We start from the raw sequence: 24,628 nt of genomic DNA, 5'->3' as shown, positions 1-24,628 counted from the left end.
GTGGATAACAGGTGCAGCATATACACAAATAATGGCATACTGGAATTATTGTCCCCTTATTTTATTATCATTATAGATTGTGTTCAGTAAATACTTGTGGATAAATCCTTCATTGATTGGAGTTTAGTGGTATGTGCGTTGGACTTGGAATCAGAAGTCCTGGATTTAAGGCATAGCTTTTGTCTCCAGCTTTGTGACCTTAGGAAAGTCACTTACCCTGCCTGCATTTTTGCATTCTCAACTATAAAATGTAAATGCTAGTGAATAGACATTTCTCCAAAGAAGACATCCAGATGGCTAACAGACACATGAAAAAATGCTCAACATCTCTCATCATCAGGGAAATACAAATCAAAACCACAACGAGATACCACGTCACACCAGTCAGAATGGGTAACATTAACAACTCAGGCAACAACAGATGTTGACAAGGATGTGGAGAAAGAGGATCTCTTTTGCACTGCTAATGGGAATGCAAACTGGTGAATCCACTCTAGAAAACAGTATGGAGATTCCCCAAAATATTAAAACTAGAACTACTCTATTACCGAGCAATTGCACTAGTAGGTATTTATCCAAGGGATACAGGAGTGCTGTTTCAAAGGTGCACACGCACCCCAATGTTTATAGCAGCACTATCGACAATAGCCAAAATATGTAAAGAGCCCAAATGTCCATCGATGGATGAATGGATAAAGAAGATGTGGTGTATATATATACAATGGAGTATTACTCAACAATCAAAAAAAAAAAAATGAAATCTTGCCATTTGCAACAACATGGATGGAACTAGAGTATATTATGCTGTGCAAAATTAGAGAAAGACAAATATATGACTTCACTCATTTGTGGAATTTAAGATACAAAATAGATTAACGTAATGGAACGAAAGCAAAAATAATGTAAAAACAGAGAGGGAGATAAACCATAAGAGACTCTTAAATATAGAGAACAAACTGAGGGTTGCTGGAGGGGTATAGGGTAGGGAGATGGGCTAAATGGACAAGGGACATTAAGGAGGACACTTGGGATGAGCACTTGTTGGGATGGGTGATATATGTAAGTGATGAATCACTAAATTCTATTCCTGAAATCATTATTACACTATATGTTAATTGAGTTAGATTTAAATTTTTTTAAAAATGTCACGTGCTTTACTGACTGAGCCAGCCGGGCACCCCTCTTTCTTTTTTTAAAGTAAACTCTGCCCTCAATGTGGGGCTCAAGCTTGTGACCCCAAGGTCAAGAGTTGCCTACTCTACTGACTGAGCCAGCCAGGAGCCCCTCAATTATTTTCTTATTAATTTTTATGAGGTTTTAAAAAACATTTTATTCTACTTACCAAGTGCAATACAAGACACATAATAGGTACTCCTTAAATATACTTTGGGCTATTTCTTAATTGTTCCTGAGGACTTTTTAGGAAAAAAAGCAGACTTTCTAGGATGCTAACTCTTTTCTCTTCCTACCCAGGACACAGCTGGGCAAGAGCGGTACCGGACCATCACCACAGCCTATTACCGTGGGGCCATGGGCTTCATTCTGATGTATGACATCACCAACGAGGAGTCCTTTAATGCTGTCCAAGATTGGTATGAGATTCATTCATTCACCTCATTCATTCATTCATTCACCTCAGTTATTCATTATTCATCAAACTCTTTAGGAAAACCTAATGTGTGCTAGGTCTTGTGCTGTATGCTAGGGAAATCTACGTGAATCAGACATGGCTCCTGTCCTCAAGGAACTCACAGATGAGAGGAGAGGAAGATAAGTAAGCAAGCAGTGAGAATATCATGTACATGTACAGTGATAAAGAGAGGTACTGTTGGGAATCCAACAGAGGGCTGTGACCCAGCTTGGGGAATCAAGGAAGGGATCATGGAGTTGCTGACACAGATGCTACATTTTGTAAGATGAAAAGGAGTGAGCCAGGGGGTGAATAGATAAGAATATTCCAGGAAAAGTATACAGATGTACGAAGATGAGAAGGTAAGTGAGGGGTATAAAAAGAGCAGAGGTCATGAAGAATTTTGTGTGTTGGAATAAGGAATTTGGAGTTTATTCCCTAGATGACGACATTTGAACAGGGAACCAGCAGGTTCAGATTAATGTTTTGAAAAGATCATCCTGGTCATAGTAGTGAATGAATCCACATATGACATCCCCATAAAGTTTATCCCCAGGCTAGGGGTCAAGAGCACATCTAGTCCAAGTTTGTAAAGATTCAACATACAATGGAAATCAGCACAGCTTCACAGGTACAACCTCTGAATGACTTACACAGCTTTCTTCCTAGAGTATAATTCACAGGGAGAAGGGAGCACAAGGGGAAGGACAAGTAAGAGGGAGGGCCCAGGACACTGTGCCCCTAATCAGTAGAAAGGATTGGGATGGGAGAAGATGGAACACCTGTGCCATGGTCTTCTTCAGAATCAGAGATGCTGAGAAGGCCAGCAATTCAGCAGCGGTGCTGGCCAATGCCAAGGTTATCTCTGCTGCCCTTTGCCCAACAGCTATCCTTCGATGACTTCCCTTCTGTGAAGGAACAGTTGCCGTGATTGTGTGAAGTACTATTGGTGCCTTGTAGTCTCGAGTTGTGAGTGACTTTGCAGGCTCTCCAAGGTGCCATTCACGTGTCTGTCATTCATGGTGGTCTAGGTTCTCCTTCTCAGCCTATTGGTTATCCTCCCCTTCCTCCTTTTTCTCTCTTCCCTTTTAACAAGACCCCTCCATCTTCCTTTTCTCTTTACTAGTCTTTTTTCCTCTTTCCTTTTCTCTTCCTTTTCTCCTTTCTTATTCCCTCTTTTCCCTTCAGTCACGATTTGTCTCAGCTCCTCCTCTTTCTCTCCCTCTCCATCTTCCCCCCTACCTCCTACCATGGAATTATTAGCTCTTTCTTTCAGTGTCTCTACACTGCTAATTCCCTGTTGGCCTTGACCTCCTTCCCTTTTGCCATCAGTCCCTGTTCATTCTGTCTCAGGAACACAGTGACTTTAACACCTGGTGACGATTCCTCCAAGAATAACCTGAATTGCTAATCTGGGAGCTGAGAGTGGATGGGGGTGAGAAGAGGGACAAAAATGACAGAACGAATAGTATGGGGAGACATTAAGAGTTGGCTCCAGGGACCTGCCTTGAGGCTAAAGATTAAGTGTCTATTTCTCCTAAGCCCTGGCCTTTAGGTTTTGCCTCTGAGAAACTTGGTCCTAGCCTAGCCCCTCCAGTGCCCAGCACAGAGCCTCATTCTTTGTCAGCCCATGACCAACGTGGCTGAGTGAATTCCTTACCTTAAGGGAATGGCTTCTCATCCTCAAAGAGAAGATTGGTGGTGGGATCAGCTTTAGGAGCAGGGTTGGTAATAGGTCCAGAAACAGTTAGGGTTCAGTTAGTTTGAGTGTCAGTGTCAGGATAGGGTTGCATTTAAGATCTGCTTCAGGATTAACCATTTGCTGGCTTATTCTTTCACCAGAAATTTGCTGACATCTCTTCTACTTTGTGCTCCGTGCTGGGGACTGGCACCCCAAAGACCAATGAGATTATCCTTGCCCTCAAGGAAAGACTGATAAGTTTAGCTAAATATAACAGGTGCCATGGTAAAGGTTTAAGTGACCAAAATGAGATTCCATTTTTGTCTGAAGGGATGGTTAGAGACAGAGTTAGGCCCATCCCCACAAGGAGATGTCCACAATATAAGGGCCCTATTTTATTCCTTATGTTAAAATTTTGTTTCTCATTATGTAAGTAGTATATACTCACTTTTGAAAAATTGAGAAGTACATAAAGTATTTTTGAAAAGTTTCATAATCATCTTTTGTGAGGGACACTACTGCTGATGTTTTGGTTTCTACAAATATTCATCATCTGAGGCTTCAGTGAATGTTTGCAAGTCACAGAGGAAGAAGGAGAGGCTAGCTGGGCCTGAGAAAGCCTGAGACGACTTCCCCCAAGGAATTGTGGGACCATCCTTGGGTCTTGGGGGATGAGTTAGTGTGGGGAAGGGACTCCCAGTATAGACAAAGGCACAAGCTATGGAAGAGCATTTGGGGATGGGTGGGAAGGGAGAGGAAGTGTGATAAAGCTGGAGAGACAGGATGTGAATGTTCTTGAACACCTGAGGGATATAGACTTCGTCACATAGCTACTCGTTTTGCGGGCAGGGTTGGGGGGGTGGGAGCATAGAAGAGTCCTTTCAGGAAAGGATCAGCTAGATGTTTTAGAAAGAACTCTCTGCCCAGTGAAGAGAGGGATGGGCAGATGTATTAGAGGAATGCTACTAAGAGGTGGGTGAGGTTTGCAACCAGGGCTTAGGGGTCAGCACCTGTGACAACCAGCAGGGGCAGGTATCTGTCTGTCCTCAACTGAGTTAATTGACATAACTTGGGTGTAGCCTGCCTCCTGGAAGGGAAACCACGTCTTAGAGTTTTGCAGGGTCTGCCACCAGAGCAGGATGTCATTAACACAGTCTTCTCTTGGTCTCTCTTTAGGGCTACTCAGATCAAGACCTACTCCTGGGACAATGCGCAGGTTATCCTGGTGGGGAACAAATGTGACATGGAGGAAGAGAGGGTTGTTCCCACTGAGAAGGGCCGGCTCCTTGCAGAGCAGCTTGGTATGTGTACAACGTGTGTGTGTGTGTGTGTGTGTGTGTGCACATGCATGTTTACAGTTAAGTGTGACATTAAAGGTATGTTGTGATTGTGAATTATGTACATGTGTGCTCTATGTATATTGTTTATATTTGTGTGATGTACGTGTAAGCTTTGTGCTAATGAATTTTAGGTAATTTATTATTTATGATAATGTGTATATTTTGTTACATTGAATTAATAAGTAAAATTTAAATTTATGAACTATTTTTTTTCACCAGTGCCTTCCACAAAGGCTTTGAGGTATCTTATAAAAATCATCATAATAGGGGCACCTGAGTGGCTCAGTTGGTTAGGCATCCAACTTCGGCTCAGGTCAGGATCTTGCATCTGTGAGTTCGAGCCCCACATGGAGCTCTGTGCTGACAGCTCAGAGCCTGGAGCCTGCCTTGGAGTCTATGCCTCCCTCTTTCTCTGCCCCTTCTCCACTCGTGCTCTCTTGCTCTCCCAGAAATAAATAAGCATTAAAAAAATTTTTTTAATTATCATAATACATCAAAAAAGTTAGAAAATCAAAGTAAAGGGAAAACAAGGGTAAGAGGAAAATAAGAGGAAGCCAGGGGTGAGATAAGTATGTATGTTTTAGGTTCCCAGGCATGTGTAAGAGTTGGGTCAAAATATTGGCTTTTAGCTTCCTACCAGCCATGCAAAGAGAGAAACATAATCAATTACATGGTCTCAAGATGGTCCTTAAAATAAAAACAACCCCTCCAAAATAAAATAAAAACAAACCCATTATTCTCTTCACTGGCCACGATAGAGCAGACTCTATATGCTGGATGTGACAATGTCCTTAATAGCAAACATCCTTATAGCAACCACAAAACTGTGTCTTAGTATTTCTCTCAATGTAAACTGATGCTTCTTCACCAAAACACAATTCACAACAACAGTAAATGTTTGAAGGGATGAAATAATGTGATTTAGGTATGCAGCTCAGTCTGACTTTTTACAAGATTAAAGCACTCTTATCTCTGTGTTCCACTGAGACCCAGGTACCTCAGGTGCGTCTCAATGGCCCCACAGCAGAACTCCTACCTATACTTGCTTAAAGGAGCAGCTGCTTTTCTTTTCTTTTCTTTTCTTTTCTTTTCTTTTTTTTTTTTAATGTTTATTTATTTTTGAGGCAATGCAAGAGACAGAGTGCAGGCAGCAGAGGGGCAGACAGAAGGGGACACAGAATCTGAAACAGGCTCCAGGCTCTGAGCCGTCAGCACAGAGCCTGATGCGGGGCTCAAACTCATGAACCATGAGATAATGACCTGAGCTGAAGTCAGACGCTTAACTGACTGAGCCACTCAGGCGCCCCCCTTTCCTTTCAGTATTGGGGTTCAATGTAGGATCACCTCAGAAAAAACTTCATCTAGAAGAAAGGATATATTTCTTAACTTTTAGCCAGCCTCCCTAAATATGTCTCACAACCTAGGTATTGTAAGTATTGAGGAGTAGGAAGTTTAAAGTTATTCTCCCTTATGGTCTCTAGAGTATAGGTATTTGGGCTTGTAGGTGGGAAAATTGTGTAATATATAAATGTGAGTTGTGTGTGGTATATATTTGTATTATGTATATTATGAGTACATGTGTGGGAGTGTCTTATATGTCTTTCTTCCCTCCTCTGTTCCCCAGGGTGGCCTGGAATAGAAAGTAGCAAACTGTAGGTGTTTAATAAATAGGGAGGTTGAGTTATCTTGGATTTTGCTGTTCTTACCCCATTACAGAAGTTCACAGGGTCCAGAAAGGGTCTACCCGTCCCCCTGGTTCACAGAACAGTAAGCATGTGGCTAAGCATACGTTTGGGTGACCCTTGCTATCACTTTATGCCTTCAACCTGCTGTCCCCAGGGAGACTCCCAGCACTTTCCCTGGACTAACCATCTGTTCGGAATGCTCTCTTCTACTCCACACCCCCTACCCTCATCCAGCCAGTAAACCTAAACTCACTTTTCAAAGCAGCTCAAGCTTCACATCTTCTATAAAGCCCTTCCTGGCCCCCAGAGCTCTTTTCCTCTTGCCTCTACCCAATGTACCTCAGACACACAGCAGTCACAGTCCCTATCGCACTTGGGTGCACTTGTTTACTTGTCCATCTCCCTAAAGTTCTGTGAGGACAGGAAATGAGTCTAGTTTATTTTTGTGCCCACAGTGCCTACTATATGGCCTGGCTCTGAGTAAACACTGCAGAAATATGTTTTGATTAAATTTTATTATGTTAAGTATTTGGCTACTTCATTTTACTTCAATCCAATTAAGATTTTCTGAGCGCCTACATTATGCCAGGTACTGTGCTGTGAAATAAGATACACATTCCCCGGTCTGAAGGATAGAAAGAGTGATACCCCAAGTGATCAGTGTTGTGATAGAGGAATGTGCTGGGGGTTGTGGGGGTACAGAGGAGGTTACCTAACTCAGCGGGGATCAGAGAACATGATGCCCAAGCTGAGTCTTGAAGACAAGTAGGAGCAGCCAAGTGAGGAGGAGAAGCCAGGACATTTCAGGGGAGTAACACTGGCAAAGGCAAAGAACAGCACTGTGTGTTCAGGGTACTATAAATTGTTGACTGTGTGAGTCTAGCATTTCCCAAAGAGACTTATGCCATTGGAAGTGTGCAAGATGATTTTATGTATATACTTTGATATGTATTTGAAAAAAATATAGAGGTGCCTGGGTGGCTTGGTTGGTTAAGCATCTGACTCTTGATCTCAGCTCAGGTCTTAATCTCAGGGTCATGAGTTCAAGTCCCACGTTGGGCTCCATGCTGGGCATGAAGCCTATTTAATGAAAAGAAAAGAAAAGAAAAGAAAAGAAAAGAAAAGAAAAGAAAAGAAAAGAAAGAAAAGAAAAGAAAAGAAAAGAAAAGAAAGAAAAGAAAAGAAAGGGGGAAAATATCAGTACGTCAAGACCTTAGACCAAGTTTTAAAACATGAGGTAGTTTTGTATTTGGAAAAAAAATAACCAGCATGCCAAGCCCTTAGGACTAAGATTTTTAAAAAGCGAGTTGGTTAAATATTTATTAGGTGTTTACCATGTGCCAGGCACTATTCTAAGTGTTTTAAAGTATTACTCACTTAATTTAATCCCCCTAGAACTCTCTGACATATGTGCTTCTCTTATCTCTAAGTTGTGTTAGGTGTTTTTTTGTTTTGTTTTGTTTTGTTTTTGTTTTTTTAAACAGAGGAGAAAACTAAGGCACAGAGAAATTGAGTAACTTGCTTAAGGTCACACAGCTAGTAACAGGTTGAGTCAGAATTTGAACCCTAGCAGTGGTCTGGCTCCATACCCTGTGCTCCTAACTACTTAACCTCACTATATATGGTACCAGTATTATCACTAAATATGGTAATAATAGGTGATATATATATTGATCTAGGTGTTATATGAAATGCTGTATAGTAATTCATCTAATTCTCACTATAACCCTTCAAAGTAGGTACTATAGGGTATGTCCAATACTCTGAAAAATGAAGTTCAGAGGGGTTAAATAATTTGCTCAAGTTAAGAGATAGTGGGGTTAGTTTAGATCTATCAAATTTATATAGGGACATAGATGGAAGTAAGATTAATTCTTAGTGTAGGGTGTAGGAAGGCATTTAAAGAGAGTCTTAATGAATTAGTCCTATTTGGGCAGTAAAGTTAAACCATTTCTGTCCTGTACAATTTCCCGAGTTTTCCTCCATTACTTACCAGTATTTGCATATTGGACATCTATTTCTCTTGCTAGACCTTGAGAGCAACCAGGTTATGTCTAATTTGGGTCATTATCCTAAGGATCCAACATAGGGTAGATATTCATTCATTCATTCATACATTTATTCACTTATTCGTTGAGCACTTAACTCTGAGCTAGGTTCTATTTTAGCATTTGGCATATAATAGTGAACAAAACAGCTATGATCCTTACTGTCATGGAACTAATGGGAAGGGGACAATAAATAATTATACAAATAAATATATAATTTAAAATGTTGTAAATAGACAAATTGAATGGTATGTGAATTATATCTCAATACAGCTGTTAAAAATTGTGATATGTTCTACATGAGTTAGGACTCTTGTTATGGAAAGTGACAAAATCCCAAATCAAACTAGCTTTCATTAAAAAAAATAGCTTATTAGCTCATGTAGCTGCACAGTTCACTAGACCCAGGATTCAACTGCCCTTTCCATTTCTCAATTTTGTTTATCCCTTCAGCCTCCCTCCTTCTCCAGGCAAACTCTGCATGGGGAGTAAGATGGGTGATGGAAGCTCCAGATTCATATTTTCTCAAGTCCTGAAAAAAAAAAAGGCCTTCTCTTCTCTCTCCCTTCAATCTTAGGGAAGACTATGATTGGCCACCTGTGAGTCACGTGCCTGTTCCAATGGCTGGGGGAGGCGGGTATTATGACCTATAGTGCCACCACAACTGTTTAAAAATAGGGTTCCCTAAAAGAAGGAATGGTGGGCAGATAAATGTAACATAAGTTACAAGTGCTATGAAGAGAGTGAAACAGAGAAACTTAATTTTAGACTGGAGAGTCAAGATCTTCCGAGAAAGTAACACTGAAGCTGAGAACTAAAAGATGAGAAAAAGTTAGGCAAAGAGTGGGTGTGAGTGAGTGTGTGGTGGGGGCGGGGGCAGGGCACGGAGGCAGAGGACCATATTCCAGATCAAGAATAGTCCTACTGTGGGGTAAAGCTTGAAGCACTCAGGATATTGAAAGAAGGCCATACCGCAGGGACTGAACAATCAAGGGGGGAGTAGTGTGAGGTGAGAGTGGAGAGGTAGGCAAGGGCCAAGTCATGAAGGATCCTGTGGATCATGTTAAGAATTTTGCAAGGATATGGGGCGCCTGGGTGGCGCAGTCGGTTAAGCGTCCGACTTCAGCCAGGTCACGATCTCACGGTCCGTGAGTTCGAGCCCCGCGTCGGGCTCTGGGCTGATGGCTCAGAGCCTGGAGCCTGTTTCCGATTCTGTGTCTCCCTCTCTCTGCCCCTCCCCCGTTCATGCTCTGTCTCTCTCTGTCCTAAAAAAATAAATAAACGTTGAAAAAAAAAATTTAAAAAAAAAAAGAATTTTGCAAGGATGTGATCAGATTTGGGAACAGTGAGGGTGGATGCTCAGCCTTCCTCATTCCCACTTCAGTCCTATCTCTGCTATGCCAGCAATTGAGTTTCAGTGGTCTGTTTGCCACCATAGTAGTGCCAGTCGCTGCTCGATGGGATTCCTCTTCAGGACTCCCTTTCCCTTAGCTTTTCTTAGCTCACTAGGCCAATCTAGTGATATGGCCAGCTGCTAGCTTTTATTAAAGCTGTGAGTAGCAGCAGACTATCAGTATCCTCGAAGTTCCTGGGACATAGGTGAGACTGTGGCAAGTGGATCTTTGGGAGTATGGAGCAGTTTCAGGGACTCCTATTGTGAGAAGCATGGCATTTTGGGGCCTCTTCCCTCCTGTGCACCTCAGAAAGGGACATCTTGTCCCTTCTCTGGATCTGAATGCAAATGGACCTGGCCAGAGCCCAGAGAGGATAGTAAAAGAGAAAAACGCACTTCTGCTTACAAGGGAGGGAGAGACTCATTTACGATGCGGTCTTAGAACACACACATACACTCACTCCAGCAAAGTTTAGTGTGAAAAGCACCAGAGTAGGAGTTGGAGTCTGAGGGTTTTATCCTGTTTCTGCCACTAATTTGCTATATGATCTTGAGCATCTTGTCTCCTGTCTCTGGGTCTCAGTTTACCCATCTGAAAAATAGGAGATTTGAGTTAGTTGAATGGGAAGGTCCATTTGGCTCTATCCCTTCTCTTTGATTCCATGATTTCAGTTCACACAATACCTACTTATCACTCAGACCTCACAGACCTTTGTACATTGCCTTGCTTATTTTAGGTGCCTGTTAAATGGGCTTGTTTATTTGTTTGTTGTTTGAATTGGGATGAACAGTTGAAACCTGCACCACAGAGCCTCGTTGCAGAGAAAGACCTGACATTGATAGTAACTAACTTTGATGCAGTGACTTACAGTTTACAAGGTGCTTTCGCAACAACTTTCTGTGACCCTCATCCTCACTCCTAGCCTGGAAGATGTCATTATCATCAGCTCCATGATACTGATGAAGAAGCTGAATCCAAACTTGTGTTTTCTTGCACACAATGAGCTGTGCCACTCACTTCTGTCTCTTTATTTTTTCATTTAAAGATTCTGTAACTTTTCTAAGCCACGCAGGTATCAGGTGGTAGGCCCAGTACTCAAACTCAGGCTTTGGACTAAAAATCCTAATGTTCCCATTATATCATCATCCAGTGGTATTTTCCCAAAAGCTTGCCACTGTTTCTCTTCAAATTTCTACCCTTAGTCACAGTGTTAGTGAGATTTCTTTAGATTCTGTTGTGGTAACACATAACTCGAGTCAGGAGCTTAGATAATAAAGGTTTATTTCTCACATATGCTAGCTGCAAGTCAGCTGTGAATCTGTTCCATGTGTTTTCCTACTTTGGGGTCTAATCTGGGATGGCTAAACCACACAAAGGCTCTTAAATCTTCTGTTGGGACTTGGAATGCCCACATCTGTTGGCCAAAGCAAGTTACATGATCAAATTTGATGTCAATGAAACAGAAAGATATAATCCTCCCACAAGGAGGTTCTGCAAAGCACTTGCCAATGGGTGGATATGCCAAATCCTGTACAGAGAGGGCAGTGAATAATCTGCCACAGTTGTCTAACACATGATGGACCCTGGGGACACAGAAGTGAACACCTGCCTTCACCCTGCCTTCAAGATGCCAGTTGACTAGGGAAACAAAATAGTAGAGAGGTAATTTCAACATCCTTTGGGTAGATGGCTGTGTCAGTCTTTAGCCTGTTTGATATCATTCTTCACTCTTCTGCTGTCTCTCCTGCAAACACCCTGTCCCCTACCCCCATCCCAGGGAGTTGACATTTGCAGGCTGTTTCCCAGGTTCCTGTGACAGTGGCTTTTGGATGCATTTAGCCAAGGAGAGGCATAGGCAGGTGATTAGAGATGGGGAAAAGGGAAACCTGTATATTCCCTCTCCCCACCTTGGATGACTTCTCAAGTAGAGGCTACTCCTCTTCTTTGGCTCCTGCTTTCCTGGCTCTAGCTTCCTTTGGCCTTAGTAGTAGGTTTGTTTTATTTGTTGGTGCTAATGTCTGGTTTCCTCACTATTCTTATTGGCCTCTTTGTTCTTCTGTCTCTTATATAACCAATTTCCTCTAGTTTAAATGTTAAGAATAGTTCCCATTTTGTTGTTGGAATCTGATGGAAACAATTGTGTAAGGTACTATGGGAGAACAGGGGAGAGGTACATTGTATGTTCTAAGGGGTGGAGGCGGGGTGAGAAGAGAAAGGTAATTCCACAGTTGAATAATGAAAGTAACTAGGAGTAGGAGCTAGAGAGTAATAGCATGAGTAATGGCACCAAATGAGAAAGTGTTCATATCTCTGGAGCAGTGTGTGTGCCAGGAAGATGGAGCCAGGGAAGTAGAGGCCAAGCCACGAAAAATCTCGGATGTTAAGCCAATGAGTCTGGGTATTGCATTAATTAGGCCTTTTTCAGTCCCAGTTACACAAATCCAAGTCAAAATAGGACAGAAGCATAGCTGAGCAAAATGAAAGAGAAGGTCGCTGTAAATGAGATGATTGAGAAATTAAGGGTGTTAGATGAATTGGCCACATGAAACCCAAAGTTCCTGAGAATGAGAACAACCCTGGGCATAAAGGAACACAGTGAGTCACTTGCCAAATTATCAATGACCAGCAGGTCATGAATTGAAGATTGATACATGACAGAGATGGGAGGTATCAGAGGGAGGTAGAGAAGGGATTTGAACATAAAAGTGGAGAAGTGTTCTAGGGCAGTGTCAGGATGAGGAGAGGTAAGTTCAGTTGGTTATGAATTTTTGAATAGGATTCTGAGGTCGAACTCAGAAGCAGGCAGTGTGGACAAACTGTAGAGTCTGGGTCTATGACAGCTACCTTTGGGCAGGATAGGTAAACATGATCCTGGGGGGATGTGGATTATCTCAGATTCAGCTAAGAATTGGGCCCTATTAAAGATAGAAGAAATATTGTTGTGAAGCCAATTAGAGGGAGGAAAGGACTGAGGGCTAGTCTGATTAATTGGTTGTCATCTTTCTGACCTCACTAGGTTCTCAGCTCCTGAGAATCCTTACTAATGAATCTGAGGGAAAGGTTACCATCTGGGCCTGCTAATGAAGAGCCTTCCAGAAGCCTGACAGTAATTGGATGGATGTGAATTTGGAGTGGTCCTGCTAGGGAAAGAGACCCATGAGCTGGCTAAGGCCATGAGCTGGTTACTCAAATCAGAGTTCCCACACCTTGGGTACCTTTAAGATGACAGTGACGTCTCTTTGGCATGACACATGAGCCCTCCATGAGTCTCCATGAGACTTACTGTCTCATCTGTCATCACTTTGAGCTTTCTGCTCTAATGATAACAAACTACTATGCTCACTCTGACATATACCAATGCTGTTTTTGCCCCATTAGCTGTGCTCATGCTGCTTCCCCTGCCTGGTGTAGTACACACAAATGTGCTCACACATACATTCACAATCACCTGTCTTTATCTAGTTGATATTTGTGTAGGAATCAGCTTCTCCAAGAAGCCTTCCCTGGCCCCCCAGGACAGTTAGGTGCCTCCTCTTGTGTCCTGCTAATCCCCTTGCTTCCCACCATTCCAGCATTTATCATGGTAATACTGTCAGTGTGTCTGTCTCTCACACTAGACTAGGAGCTCCTCAAGGGTAAGAACTACTGATTCACCCAAGTGTCATCATGCATGTTGAGCTGACTTTTATGACCCCTACTGTCCACATCCTCTCAAGCACACTCTCCATGCTTCCCCCCTCCTTCAGTCATCTCTTCATCAACCAGCACTCACCAAACACCTATACCTTTGGCTATTTCTGGGGCTCAGATGAATGGCATAGTCCCTGCTCAGGGACCTTCTTGTCAAATGGACTTCTACCATGCAGGGTAACATGTGCTATAGCTGTATAAGAGGCTGTATCTAAGCTGAGCCTGAAAGAATGAAAAGTTAGTTAGGTGAAGAGTTTTGCTCAGTTGTAGCCTCAAAGATTCCTCTTTCCACTAACTTCTGGAAGCCTCCTCCTGCTCTCTTCCCATGCCATTCTCTCTCTCCACTGCATTCCTGCACATCCTCTGGTTTGCTCTACTTGGGTTAGAAATGTTATATAGTGTTCAGTCACTATTCCAACTGAGAGCAAGACAAAGGGGCATAAGGGATAGAGCCCTAGCTTATACTGCATCCCCAAGTCTAGGTTTTCCTGTCTGTAACTTACAAGTAATAACCCCTGCCTTGCCCCCCACCCCGCTCACAAGGTTGTTTTAAAATTATTTTGGGGGCACCTGGGTGGCTCAGTCAGTTGAGCATCTGACCCTTGATTTTGGCTCAGGTCATGATCTCAGGGTTCGTGAGATGGAGCCCTGTGTTGGGCTCTGTGCTGACAGTGTGGAGCCTGCTTGGGATTCATATTCTCTCTCTCTCTCTCTCTCTCTCTCTCTCTCTCTCTCTCTCTCTCAAATAATAAAACTTAAAAAAATAAAATTGTATTTGTGAACTGTTATAGACTATGCATACATAAGGGCTCTGATTAGTGTATCTTTTCCACAATTAGATTTGGTCTCCTTTTGTCCCTGGCTCTCAACATGAGACCTGGCACAAAGTCACTGTTCAGTAAAGACTGGTTTATTGATTGACCCTGAATGACTAGGAGAAAGAAGATTTCCCTAAAGGCCCTGGGTGCAAGGAAGCTGGGACTAAAGTGAACTAGGAATATAAGGAAAAGGGAATTAACATGTATTCCATATGCCAATCATTTCACATACTTATGTGCATTTAATTCTTATTACCTCACTATGAGGTAGGTAATATTCACCCCATTCTACAGATAAAGAAATAGAGGCTGAGAGAGGTTGGGCAACTTGCCCAAGGTCATACAGCCAGTAGCTGACAGGGACTATAATCAAATCTGGGTTATATGACTCCTGGGCCTCTTCCCACTGCCTACGTGTACAACATGACATGTCCTCCCCTCAGTGCCAATTCCTCAGAAATGATTTGTGCCCTGGCCTTGAACTGGGTCCTCATCTTCATCCAAACTAATAGTTAAAGCCTATTTACTTCTTTACCTGTTTGCCCCTTTCCTAGGCAAGCAATATACTCCCTCCTCTTCTCCAAAAACTTGTGATAAGCCAGTCAAAGGCCAGAGAGTCAATTTTTATGATACTCATTAAGGAAAAGCTACATGCTGGAAGGTCTCTGAAGCTGACTGGGTTTCTGTAGCCTGAAGATAATGAGCCAGCAGCCAACTCCTTCTTTATCACAAGTCGATGGTTAGCACGCACTCCTGCTGCTTGCCTTTCTCAGGTTGGGGAAAGGGCCACTGAGAGACTGTCAACCAAAGGAGGCCTGGAAGAAGCTGGGAGTGCCTTCAAGCTGAGATGGTGGAGGAAGAGGAGGCTTGTTTGTACCTGGGGGCTTCAGTCCTTCAGTCCACAGTGGGATAATAGGGAGTAGGAAGTGGGGAGAAAAGAGAGACCCTCCTTTGTGGGAAAAGACAATAAAAGAAGGAGAACAGGATGAAGAGGAGGTGAGAGGAGCAGATGAAAGTAGAAGGAAAGAAACTGTTATTCTAACAAGCAACTTCGTACACCAGTTTATCTCTCCTCTCACTTAATTCTCCCAGCTATTCTCAGCAGGAACACACTGTAGCTATTCCTATTTGACAACTGAGGAGTCTGAGACTCAGAGAGGCTAAGTGATTCACAGAGATAAAGTGACTTGCCCAGATTCAGACAGGGTAATAGTCAGATAAAGACAAAAGCCAAAGAGACTTGTAGAGAAGAGAAAGGTATAGTCAAGAAGGAAGGAAGGGAGGAAGGGAGGGAGGGAGGAAGGGAGGGAAGAAGGGAGGAAGGGAGAAAGGGAGGAAGGGAGGGAAGGGAGAAAGGAGAAAGGAGAAAGAAAAGGAAAAGGAAAGAAAAGAGAGAAGGAAGTAAGGAGGGGTACCTGGGTGACTCACTCTGTTGAACATCTGGCTCTTGATTTTGGTTCAGGTCATGATCTCACAGTTTGTGGGTTCAAGCCCTGCATTGGGCTCTGCGCTTACAGTGCAGAGCCTGCTTGGGATTCTTTTTCTCCCTCTCTCTCTTGGCCCCTCCTCTGCTTGCACACACACTCTCTCTGTCAAAATAAATAAATAAACATTTTTTTAAAAAGAAGGAAGGAAGGAAGAAAAGAAATAAAGATGGAAAGAAGAGAAAGAGAAGAAGTAGGAGACAGGACTGTGTATGAACGTTGGAGCTAGCCAAACCCAGATTTAAACCCAATTTCCACTAATATAGTCCCGTGACCTTGTGTGAGTTATGCAATCTCTTGAAGCCTTCATTTTTTTTTTTTTTCAACGTTTATTTATTTTTGGGACAGAGAGAGACAGAGCATGAACGGGGGAGGGGCAGAGAGAGAGGGAGACACAGAATCGGAAACAGGCTCCAGGCTCCGAGCCATCAGCCCAGAGCCCGACGCGGGGCTCCAACTCATGGACCGCGAGATCGTGACCTGGCTGAAGTCGGACGCTTAACCGACTGCACCACCCAGGCGCCCCTTCATTTTCTCATTTATAAATTAAAGATGATTATATTTACCCACAGTAAGATAATAGTTCCAAAGCTCCTGGCATCGTATCTGACATATAGTGGGTGCTCAATAAATATAAAGAATCCAAAGGACAAAGTGTGAGGAACATAAGGGAAAAGAAGGAGAGACATGAAAACAAGGGAAGAGAGAAGTTTTGAGAAGAAATAAAGATGGACCTGAAAGGAAAGGAAAGAGGAAGTTCCTTGGACAAATAGGAGGGAGGAGACTGGGTCAGGGACCTATAGAGAAGGAGGCTTTTACTTCTAAGAACTGCCACCAACCTGGTCAGAATTCCTCAGCTGGGAAGTAGCCACTTTGTCTGAATCAGGAGGGACTTTCTTGTGTCTCTTGGGACAATCAAGTTCTGTTCCTTGTCACAGAAAGTGTCACTAAAGATCTCAAGGTACCAAACAGACAAGAATATTTTATGCTTCAAGTGCAGCCTTTCATGTGCCTTCTGTTGGGTTTGTGTGGGAGGCAGAGCTATAGAGAAAGTCCAGGGGAATTCAGGGAGGAGGAACCTCATGGAGTAGAGATAAGCCAGTGGGTCTGGGGCGGAAAGGGCAAATGAAGCTTTATTTGGTGTGGATCTTGGGGTGCCTTCCAGATCCCAGAGGCTGTGAGGTGACTGAAAGGCAAGGGAAAGAGGAGGAAAAGCCCTAGTGAAAAAGGTCAAAGCTTGGGCTTCTTTAACTGGTGCCTCTATTTATCTTGGGCAGGTCAGCTTATTTCTCTAAGCCACAGTGTCTGCACTAGTGAAATGGAGGGGTCTGCCCAAATACTCCTCCTCCCAGAGGTGACATGAGGATCAGACAAAATAACGGGTTGAACACTGTGAAGTGCTGTGTACACATATTGAAGTATTCACTCTTTCAGAAAACACCTAGTGACCCCCACTCTGTGTCAGGCACAGGGCTATATACTTTACATGCATTATCTTGTTTAATGAGTTAGGTAAAATTAACACAATTTATAAACCAGGGACTTGATTTATAAAGAGAATACGTGACTTGCTGGGGATAATACAGCTGACCAGTGGTAGAACCAGGATCTGACTGACTGTAAAACCCGTGCAGGTAATGCCCCTGCCTTGTACCATTTCTTTAAAGCAGAATCCCCTGCCATGGAATTAGGCCTCCTCACTTCATTCCTTAGCACCAGCTGTATTAATTCGGAGTGTTCTGGCCAGGGGGCATACAAAGGAAGGGAAAAATCCTTACTATTTTCTGTCTTCTCTTCTTAGGGTTTGACTTCTTTGAAGCCAGCGCCAAGGAGAACATCAGTGTGAGGCAGGCCTTCGAGCGCCTGGTAGATGCCATTTGTGACAAGATGTCTGATTCGCTGGACACAGACCCCTCTGTGTTGGGCACCTCCAAGAACACCCGTCTCTCAGACACCCCACCGCTGCTGCAGCAGAACTGCTCATGTTAGGCAAGGCCCACCCTCCCGATTTCCCCTTCTTGTGACCCCACACCCACTCTGCTTCCCGCATTACACTCTGTCCACCCCCAGCCCCAAGCAAGCTGAGTTGCTGCTGTTCTTTGCCTGCAGTGGAGGTGGAAGCATGCCCCTCGAATTCTCTGCAGATGGCCTTCCTTGCAGACACCCAGCCCCAAACCAACAACCAGGTCATGGCATGGGTTAAGGTTCACTTTACAAAAGAAGACTCAATCTTACAAAGGGTATTCACTTCAGGGACGTGGAGAGCGAGTCTCTTTTCTGCCTTTAAAATAAGATTTCCTCCTTTGACCAAAATTTGACACATGCACACTTTTCAGGCCTGGCCAACTGGGTAAGTGAGGCAACCTACACAGCTAATCCTATTAAAGAAAACCTCCTCATACACAACATGCTTGTTTCATATCAGACTCCCTGTGGGGCTTCCTCTCAAAGCCCTATGCCTATTACCATGGATGCCCACAGGGCCTGGGCAGTTGCTGTGGTGACAGGCCAGAGCTAATCTCCAGAGAGCTCAGACTCTCTAATGATGCTGAAGAAGCAAAGGCTAAGCCAGAAATACATTTAAAAGAAAAGATTATTCCCTGCAAAATGTCAAAGGTTCCTGCTATATTAAAGAGTAGACGAGTGAGCTCGAGAAAGAGAAAGAGAAAGAAAAGAGAATCACAGGCAAGATAAAGGAACAGGTCATGACTTTCTGATTTTGCTGCTTTCCAGGTGGTTCTTAACTGTGGGAACTCCATGAAATTGGTCTTTGTTTTTTAGACTCCCAGAATTTGAAATATTTAGAGTTACCTGGTCTGACTAGTCAATTCCAGTCTTCACATCTCTGATAAGTGGCTGTCAGACCTCACAACCAAATCTCTTTCTTCTAAAGCATACCTTCTAGGCAGGGATGGGAGCTCGTTGTCCATACCATCTTTGGGCAACTCTCATAATTGAAAGTTTTCCTTGCTTTAGGCTGAAATCTGTGCCCTGGCAATTCTTCTTCCTCTTTTTACCCCATTTGTACCAGCTCTGCTGTCAGAGACCTCACAGTCTCTGCCCCTTGACACCCTCAGATAATTTGAGAACAGAAATCATGACCTCTGCCTTTTCTCCAAGTCAGATAGTTCTTCACGGTGTCTTCCCTCCAAACTGCCCTTTCCTCCAACCCATCTTTCAATCACTGCTGAGTAGTACAACTGGGAAATGTAATTTAAGGCAGAATAAATCTAGGGGGCATGACCCTGAAAAAATTGGGAAAACTGAACACAGAAGTCCCAATCCCAAACTCACCCTCCTGGGAGTGAAATCTTAGTTTCCACTGAAGAGAGGATGTGAAACCATTCCTAGGGAAAGCTGCTTAATTAAAGCTGCTTAATTAGTCACATAATGAGTAAAAGGAAAAACCAAAACCAAAATCAAAACCACATGAAAACCTTTGACACCAGAAACAAATGGAGTGGATTCTAGCTTGTTTAGACATGGCACATGTTTGGTTTTTAGCTGAAATAATGACATGGAACTAGCACTGATTCTTGAAAAATATTTCCTCCCAGCCCTAGCCCGAATCCCCACTTCCCCCTTCACTAACATGCCACCTCAGAAGTTGGTGGGGGAAGGGGGAGAGTCTCTTCCAAGTTTTTTGTCCATTCCAAATGCAGTTCGTTATCCTAGGAAAGTACATTAACTAGCATAGGTCCAATGACTGCATAAGAGGACCCCCCAGAGTCCTCCCCGTGGAGATGTTGCTTTCTTTGATGTGATGCAGAGGATAGAGCTTTTGGACCTGGACTTGGAATCAGGAGACCTGGACTCTGCCCTTAAATCAAGTGTGACTCTGGACCAATCACTCCATTTCTGAGTCTTGATTTCCCACCTATAAAATGTGGAGGTTATTTGGGTAACCTTTAAGGTCTCTTCTAGCACTAATAATTCTGTGACTCTTTTTTTCACTTTTATCATTTCAGTTGATCTGCAAAATGAACCTGAGAGATGAGGATTATCACCCCAATGTCATTGTAGCTAACACTGAGGTCATGCTTACTCTGTACTAAACATTGTTCCAAGCACTGTACATATATTAACTTATCTTCTCAATATCTTTGTGAGGGATGCACTATAATCAACCTCATTTAAAGATGAGGTTAAGTAAGATACAAAAAGGTTCTTTAGCTTGTCTAAGGTCACATAACGAGTAAATAGTAGAGCTGGGGTTCAAATCCAGGCAGTAGGTTCTAAGGTCTGTGCTCTTTATCACATTCTATATGATATTTTTTATAGATAAACTATGACCCAAAAAGGTTAAGACACTTGACCAAGATGATACAGCTAGCAAGTATTAGAGCCCTGTTAGGATTCAATCCCAAGGCCATCAGATTCAGAGTCCACTGGAGAAAAGACTTATGTCTCTAATCTGTTAACAAATTACTCAACTATTAAGACTAATCCAAGATGATGGATATCTAATGCTTCTGGAAAGGAGTCAGTCTCTGAGGCAATCAGGTCCCAAGGGCCTGAGCGAAAATTGTCCAGTGTTTTTCAGGACCAAGTCCCTGTATCTGTCTCTGTCAGGAAATTCTTACCTACCTCTCAAGCAATGCTTTAAGCAGCCTCCAGCAATGGGGCATTTTGCAGGAGTGACTTGATTAACTTCTTCAACCATGGACAAATGTGATCCCTTTACAGGCAGTGATTCTTGATGTGCTTTTTATACTGCTAAGTCAATACAGGTCAGGGATAATCACTATTTTTCTGGGCAGTAACACCCATGTACCCTAGTACTAGGATTTCAGACTGAGCTCCTTGTGACCTTTGGATATTTTAGTACATATATCCAACAATCTTTTCTCTCATACTGGATATCCAGGCAAATAGTGAAATTTCTACTTAAAAATTGTTAAATTCTTTAAAACTCAGGAGCTAGTTTAAGAGAGCAATCATCTTCACAACAGATAGAATCAAGAGTTAAATGTGATAATGGCAAACCTACTGTGCAACAGACCAACAGAGCTGCTTGCTAGATGGCAGTCCCCCAGACCTGCTCTGTGACCTCATTTCTGCCACATGGAAGCCAGGAGCTTCCAGCCGATTACAGTGCAATGTTTATCAATCACAGTAATAGTGCAATTAGCCACCAAGGTTCAAGCTGCATAATATGTGTTAGTGGCAACTTGTCCCGGTGTTCATCTTGCTTAACAATCCAAATAAAGGAAGACTAAACAAACAAACAAACAAACAAACAAAAACCTCTTGACCTCAAAAGAGGCAAAAGTAGGCCAAATGTGCAATACAGTATTGTAGCTATTTACAGAATCTGTTTTAAATGCATGTGTATCTGTAAATACAAAGTGATTCGTGACTTATTATTGTCTCCTCAGTCTGTAGCATTAATTAACTTCTGGGAGCAGCAATGGGGTAGACTGTACTAAATGGCCACAGACTCAAATATTAGATCTGGAAGGAGTTTAGAGAAAAGCTTGTCCAGGCTTCCCATTTTACAAAGAGGAAGGTTGCAGTCCTGGGAAAAGGAAATTTCCTAAGGTCACTCTGAGAGTGTATTAGTGATAGAGTCAGGACTAGATCTTGGGTTATCTCTAGGTAGAAATTTATCTATTCTGTATCTACTGTGAGTCTGGCACTGTTAAACACTAGATAAATATATATGAAAACAAATTATGCCTGCCTACAAGGTACCTATAGTCTAATGGATGTGCTGTTTCTAAAATATTATCCCAATTTGGCAGTCAAGGAAACATAGCCTTGGGAAAGTTAACATATTTAAGTCACTTGGTAGTATCATTTGAATTCACCTCTGTCTGACTCATTTTCATTCAATTTTTCTCTTCAAGTTGTGTCTCAAGAGTAGTAGTAGTGACCGACTCCAATGTCCCAATTGAGATTGTTTAATTATCTCTGAGAATCCTTTGCTCTCACAATTACTTTGTGAGTGCAGCCTTGTAATGTCCACAGAATGATATGAATATCCTCCAGACCTGACTTTCCCATTCACATCACCTGCCACTCCAAAGCTCTTTGCTTGGGTGTCAAGTTTTCTAGAGTGTCTTGAGGAATGTTTGTCTGACTTTGTTTGCCAATAGTTTGGGGTAAGAAGGAATTAGAGTAATCGGTGTCCTGGAATCTCACTGATTTCAGATTCTGCATCTCTACTACCCCTGATTACCTGCCACAGTTGGAGGATCAGCCTATGCCTGGGAGTGCATGCAAGAGACTGGCCCATGAGACGTGAATATTGTTAAGTGATGTTTTTGAAGGCCTGGATCCCCAAAACTCAAATTTACTCATTCATATTTACTCATTCAATAAATTAGTGTCTAGTATGTGCCAGAATATAATCAATGGCAAATTAAACACAATCCTTGCCTTCATGAAGCTTATAGTCTAGTAGCTTGTGGTTTAGTCTAGACATTGTAAAATACCCAGATATAATTACAAAGTGCTCTGAAGGAAAGATACATCATTCTATGAGAACACAACTGGAAAACTTGAATCATATTTGTGGAGCTGTTTCAGGAATCCTAGGAAGACTCCACTGACCCCCAAACACCTCCATTACCCACTGGCCATTGCTTTACATTCCTCAAGCTTTCATCTTTCAGTTCAAACCTTTGATGATTGATCAAACACAAATCCTCCAAAAGAGTAATGGTGAGAGAAAGAATATCTGTACTTGCAAAATATCTTTAGATGCCTGGTTCAGAGCTAATTATTGTCTTCTGAGGGACATAACAAACCACTACAAAACTTAGTGACTTGAAACAACAAACATTAATTATTTCTCATGATTCCATGGGTTGGCTGGGTGTTTCTCCCTGCTGAGGTTGGATGGCCTAGAATGAATTCATTCACATGCCTGGGGTCCCAGCTGACATGACTAGGGTGGTTGATGTCTCTGCATGTGTTTTCATCTTCCAGAAGGCTGCCCAGGCTTGTTCACATGGTGGCAGAAGTTTTTCCAGCAGCATGAGAGGGCAAGCTCCAATGCAGAAGTACTTTTCAAGCCTCTGTATCATGTTCGCTAATGTCCCACTAATACAAGTCACGTATAAGGTGTGGAGAAAGAGATGCCATCTCTTGATAGGAAGAGCTGCAAAATACTTTGGCTATTTTTTCAACCCACCAAAGAAAGCAACACTAAGTCTTATGAAACCAAGTCTGGTAAATTTCCCTAGGTCTTAAAACCTGCTATCCCCAAAGAGAAATGTCAAAATGGTTTACAGCAGGGCAATCTCACCATTTGTTTGGTTGTCCGAAGGGTCTACTCTGGAGGAATGACAACACATCTGCATGGGGTTTTGAAGCATATTTCACCATTCATTTTATTACTTCTTAGCTGCTCCCTGGAGGATGAATCTGGCTTCTCATTCTATGGGATTAATGGTAATAATGGTTGTGATTCCCATCTGAGATTCCTGGCTGGAAGCCCAGCAGAAGGATTCATTACATGCATAAAGGATTATTCGAAGAACAGTTGAGGGGCACCTGGCTGGCTCAGTTAGTAGAGCATGCAACTCTTGATCTCGGGGTTGTAAGTTCAAGCCCCATACTGGGTGTAGAGATTACGTAAAAACAAAATCTTAAAAAGAAATAGTAGTTGAGTCCCCTGCTGTAGCTGTACTATCTTCCTTGAAGCCCTCATCTAGTTCTGCAGCTTTAGATGCCAAGTATTTGGTAATGACATGTGTACATAAGTGCCCAGTAGACATCTCCATAGCTCAAACTTAACATGTCCACACTGGAACTCTTAATTCTGCCCCAAATTTGTTTCAACCCCACTCTTCACAGAAACCTTGGTATTCTTAATTCCTTATTTTTCTTTTTCTTACTGTCCACAGCCAGCAACAAGTCCTATGATTTTATCTCTAAAATATATCTCAAGTCTGCCTACTTTTCTCCAATTCCATTACCATGATGTTGGTCCATGCCATTTCTCCCCTAGATAGCTACCACAAAGCTTCTAACCAGTTTACCTAGTCCACACATGCTCCTCTACAGTCCATCCTCCACACAACACAAATATTTAAAAAATGTAAATAAATGAACAGCTCAAAGCATGGGGGTTTATTTTAATACCACACATAAAAAGAATCCAGAAACTTCAATTATTATTAATAATTATTTTAATTTTTTAAATATTTATTTTTGAGAGAGAGAGAGAGTGTGTGTGTGTGAGTGGGGGAGGGTCAGAAAGAGAGGAAGATACAGAATCCAAAGCAGGTTCCAGGCTCTGAGCTGTCAGCACAGAGCCTGACGTGGGGCTTGAACCCACGAACCATGAGATCATGACCTGGCCCAAAGTCAGACGCTTAATCAACTGAGCCACCCAGGTGCCCCATTAATAATTATTTTATCAATTCTCTTTCTAGTTCTGAATCTGCCCTAACTTACTGTAGGATCCCTGGTAAATCATTTCTTGTAATAGCCAGCTATCACTTCTCCCCAGTATTTCTTCTGGAAAAGCAATCTCTTCTTTTGTAGTAATACTGCTCCTTCATCCAAACCAGGTGATTCTAGTAAAGACTGTCAGTAAAGGGGGCATGTGATCAAGCAAGGCCAAGCAGAATTCTTCCCTAGGATTTAAAAAGAAATAATTGGAGCTATTTTATTCCAAACATTCCAATATTTTTTTCTGACAAATATTATGAAGATATTTGCTCTAAAACTATAATGACCGATCCTTAACCCATGTGTAGAATGCTGGTCTGTGGCAGGAGAAAATGAGGCCATCATGCAGACAGAACCATAGGCATGAGATGAGAAAGTGTGTCCTGGGGCCTTCCCAGCTGTGCTTCTGGCTTCTTGAGGTTTGGCAGGTCACATCTTCCTTTGATTCTATTAGA

General features: G+C 42.5%; 1 protein-coding gene across 3 annotated transcripts in view; it reads left to right on the top strand.

The window, feature by feature from the left end:
- RAB3B (RAB3B, member RAS oncogene family) overlaps positions 1–23,839 on the top strand; it is a 68,565-nt gene extending 44,726 nt beyond the window's left edge. For 2 of the 3 annotated variants that reach the window (XM_045477366.1, XM_045477367.1), the window contains exons 3-5: positions 1,474–1,592; positions 4,488–4,612; positions 17,572–21,129. In XM_045477366.1, the coding sequence (XP_045333322.1) occupies positions 1,474–1,592; positions 4,488–4,612; positions 17,572–17,759 (432 nt within the window). In that variant the 3' untranslated portion in view covers positions 17,760–21,129. Of the gene's footprint in view, positions 1–1,473; positions 1,593–4,487; positions 4,613–17,571; positions 21,130–22,703 lie in introns of those variants that run through there. The other variant, XM_045477368.1, reaches the window with a different exon arrangement.
- The last annotated feature ends 789 nt before the right edge of the window (positions 23,840–24,628 follow it).

Source organism: Leopardus geoffroyi, chromosome C1, assembly GCF_018350155.1.
Source record: "Leopardus geoffroyi isolate Oge1 chromosome C1, O.geoffroyi_Oge1_pat1.0, whole genome shotgun sequence".
In the NCBI taxonomy this organism is placed as follows: domain Eukaryota; kingdom Metazoa; phylum Chordata; class Mammalia; order Carnivora; family Felidae; genus Leopardus; species Leopardus geoffroyi.
This window is presented reverse-complemented; position numbering and strand designations above follow the sequence as displayed.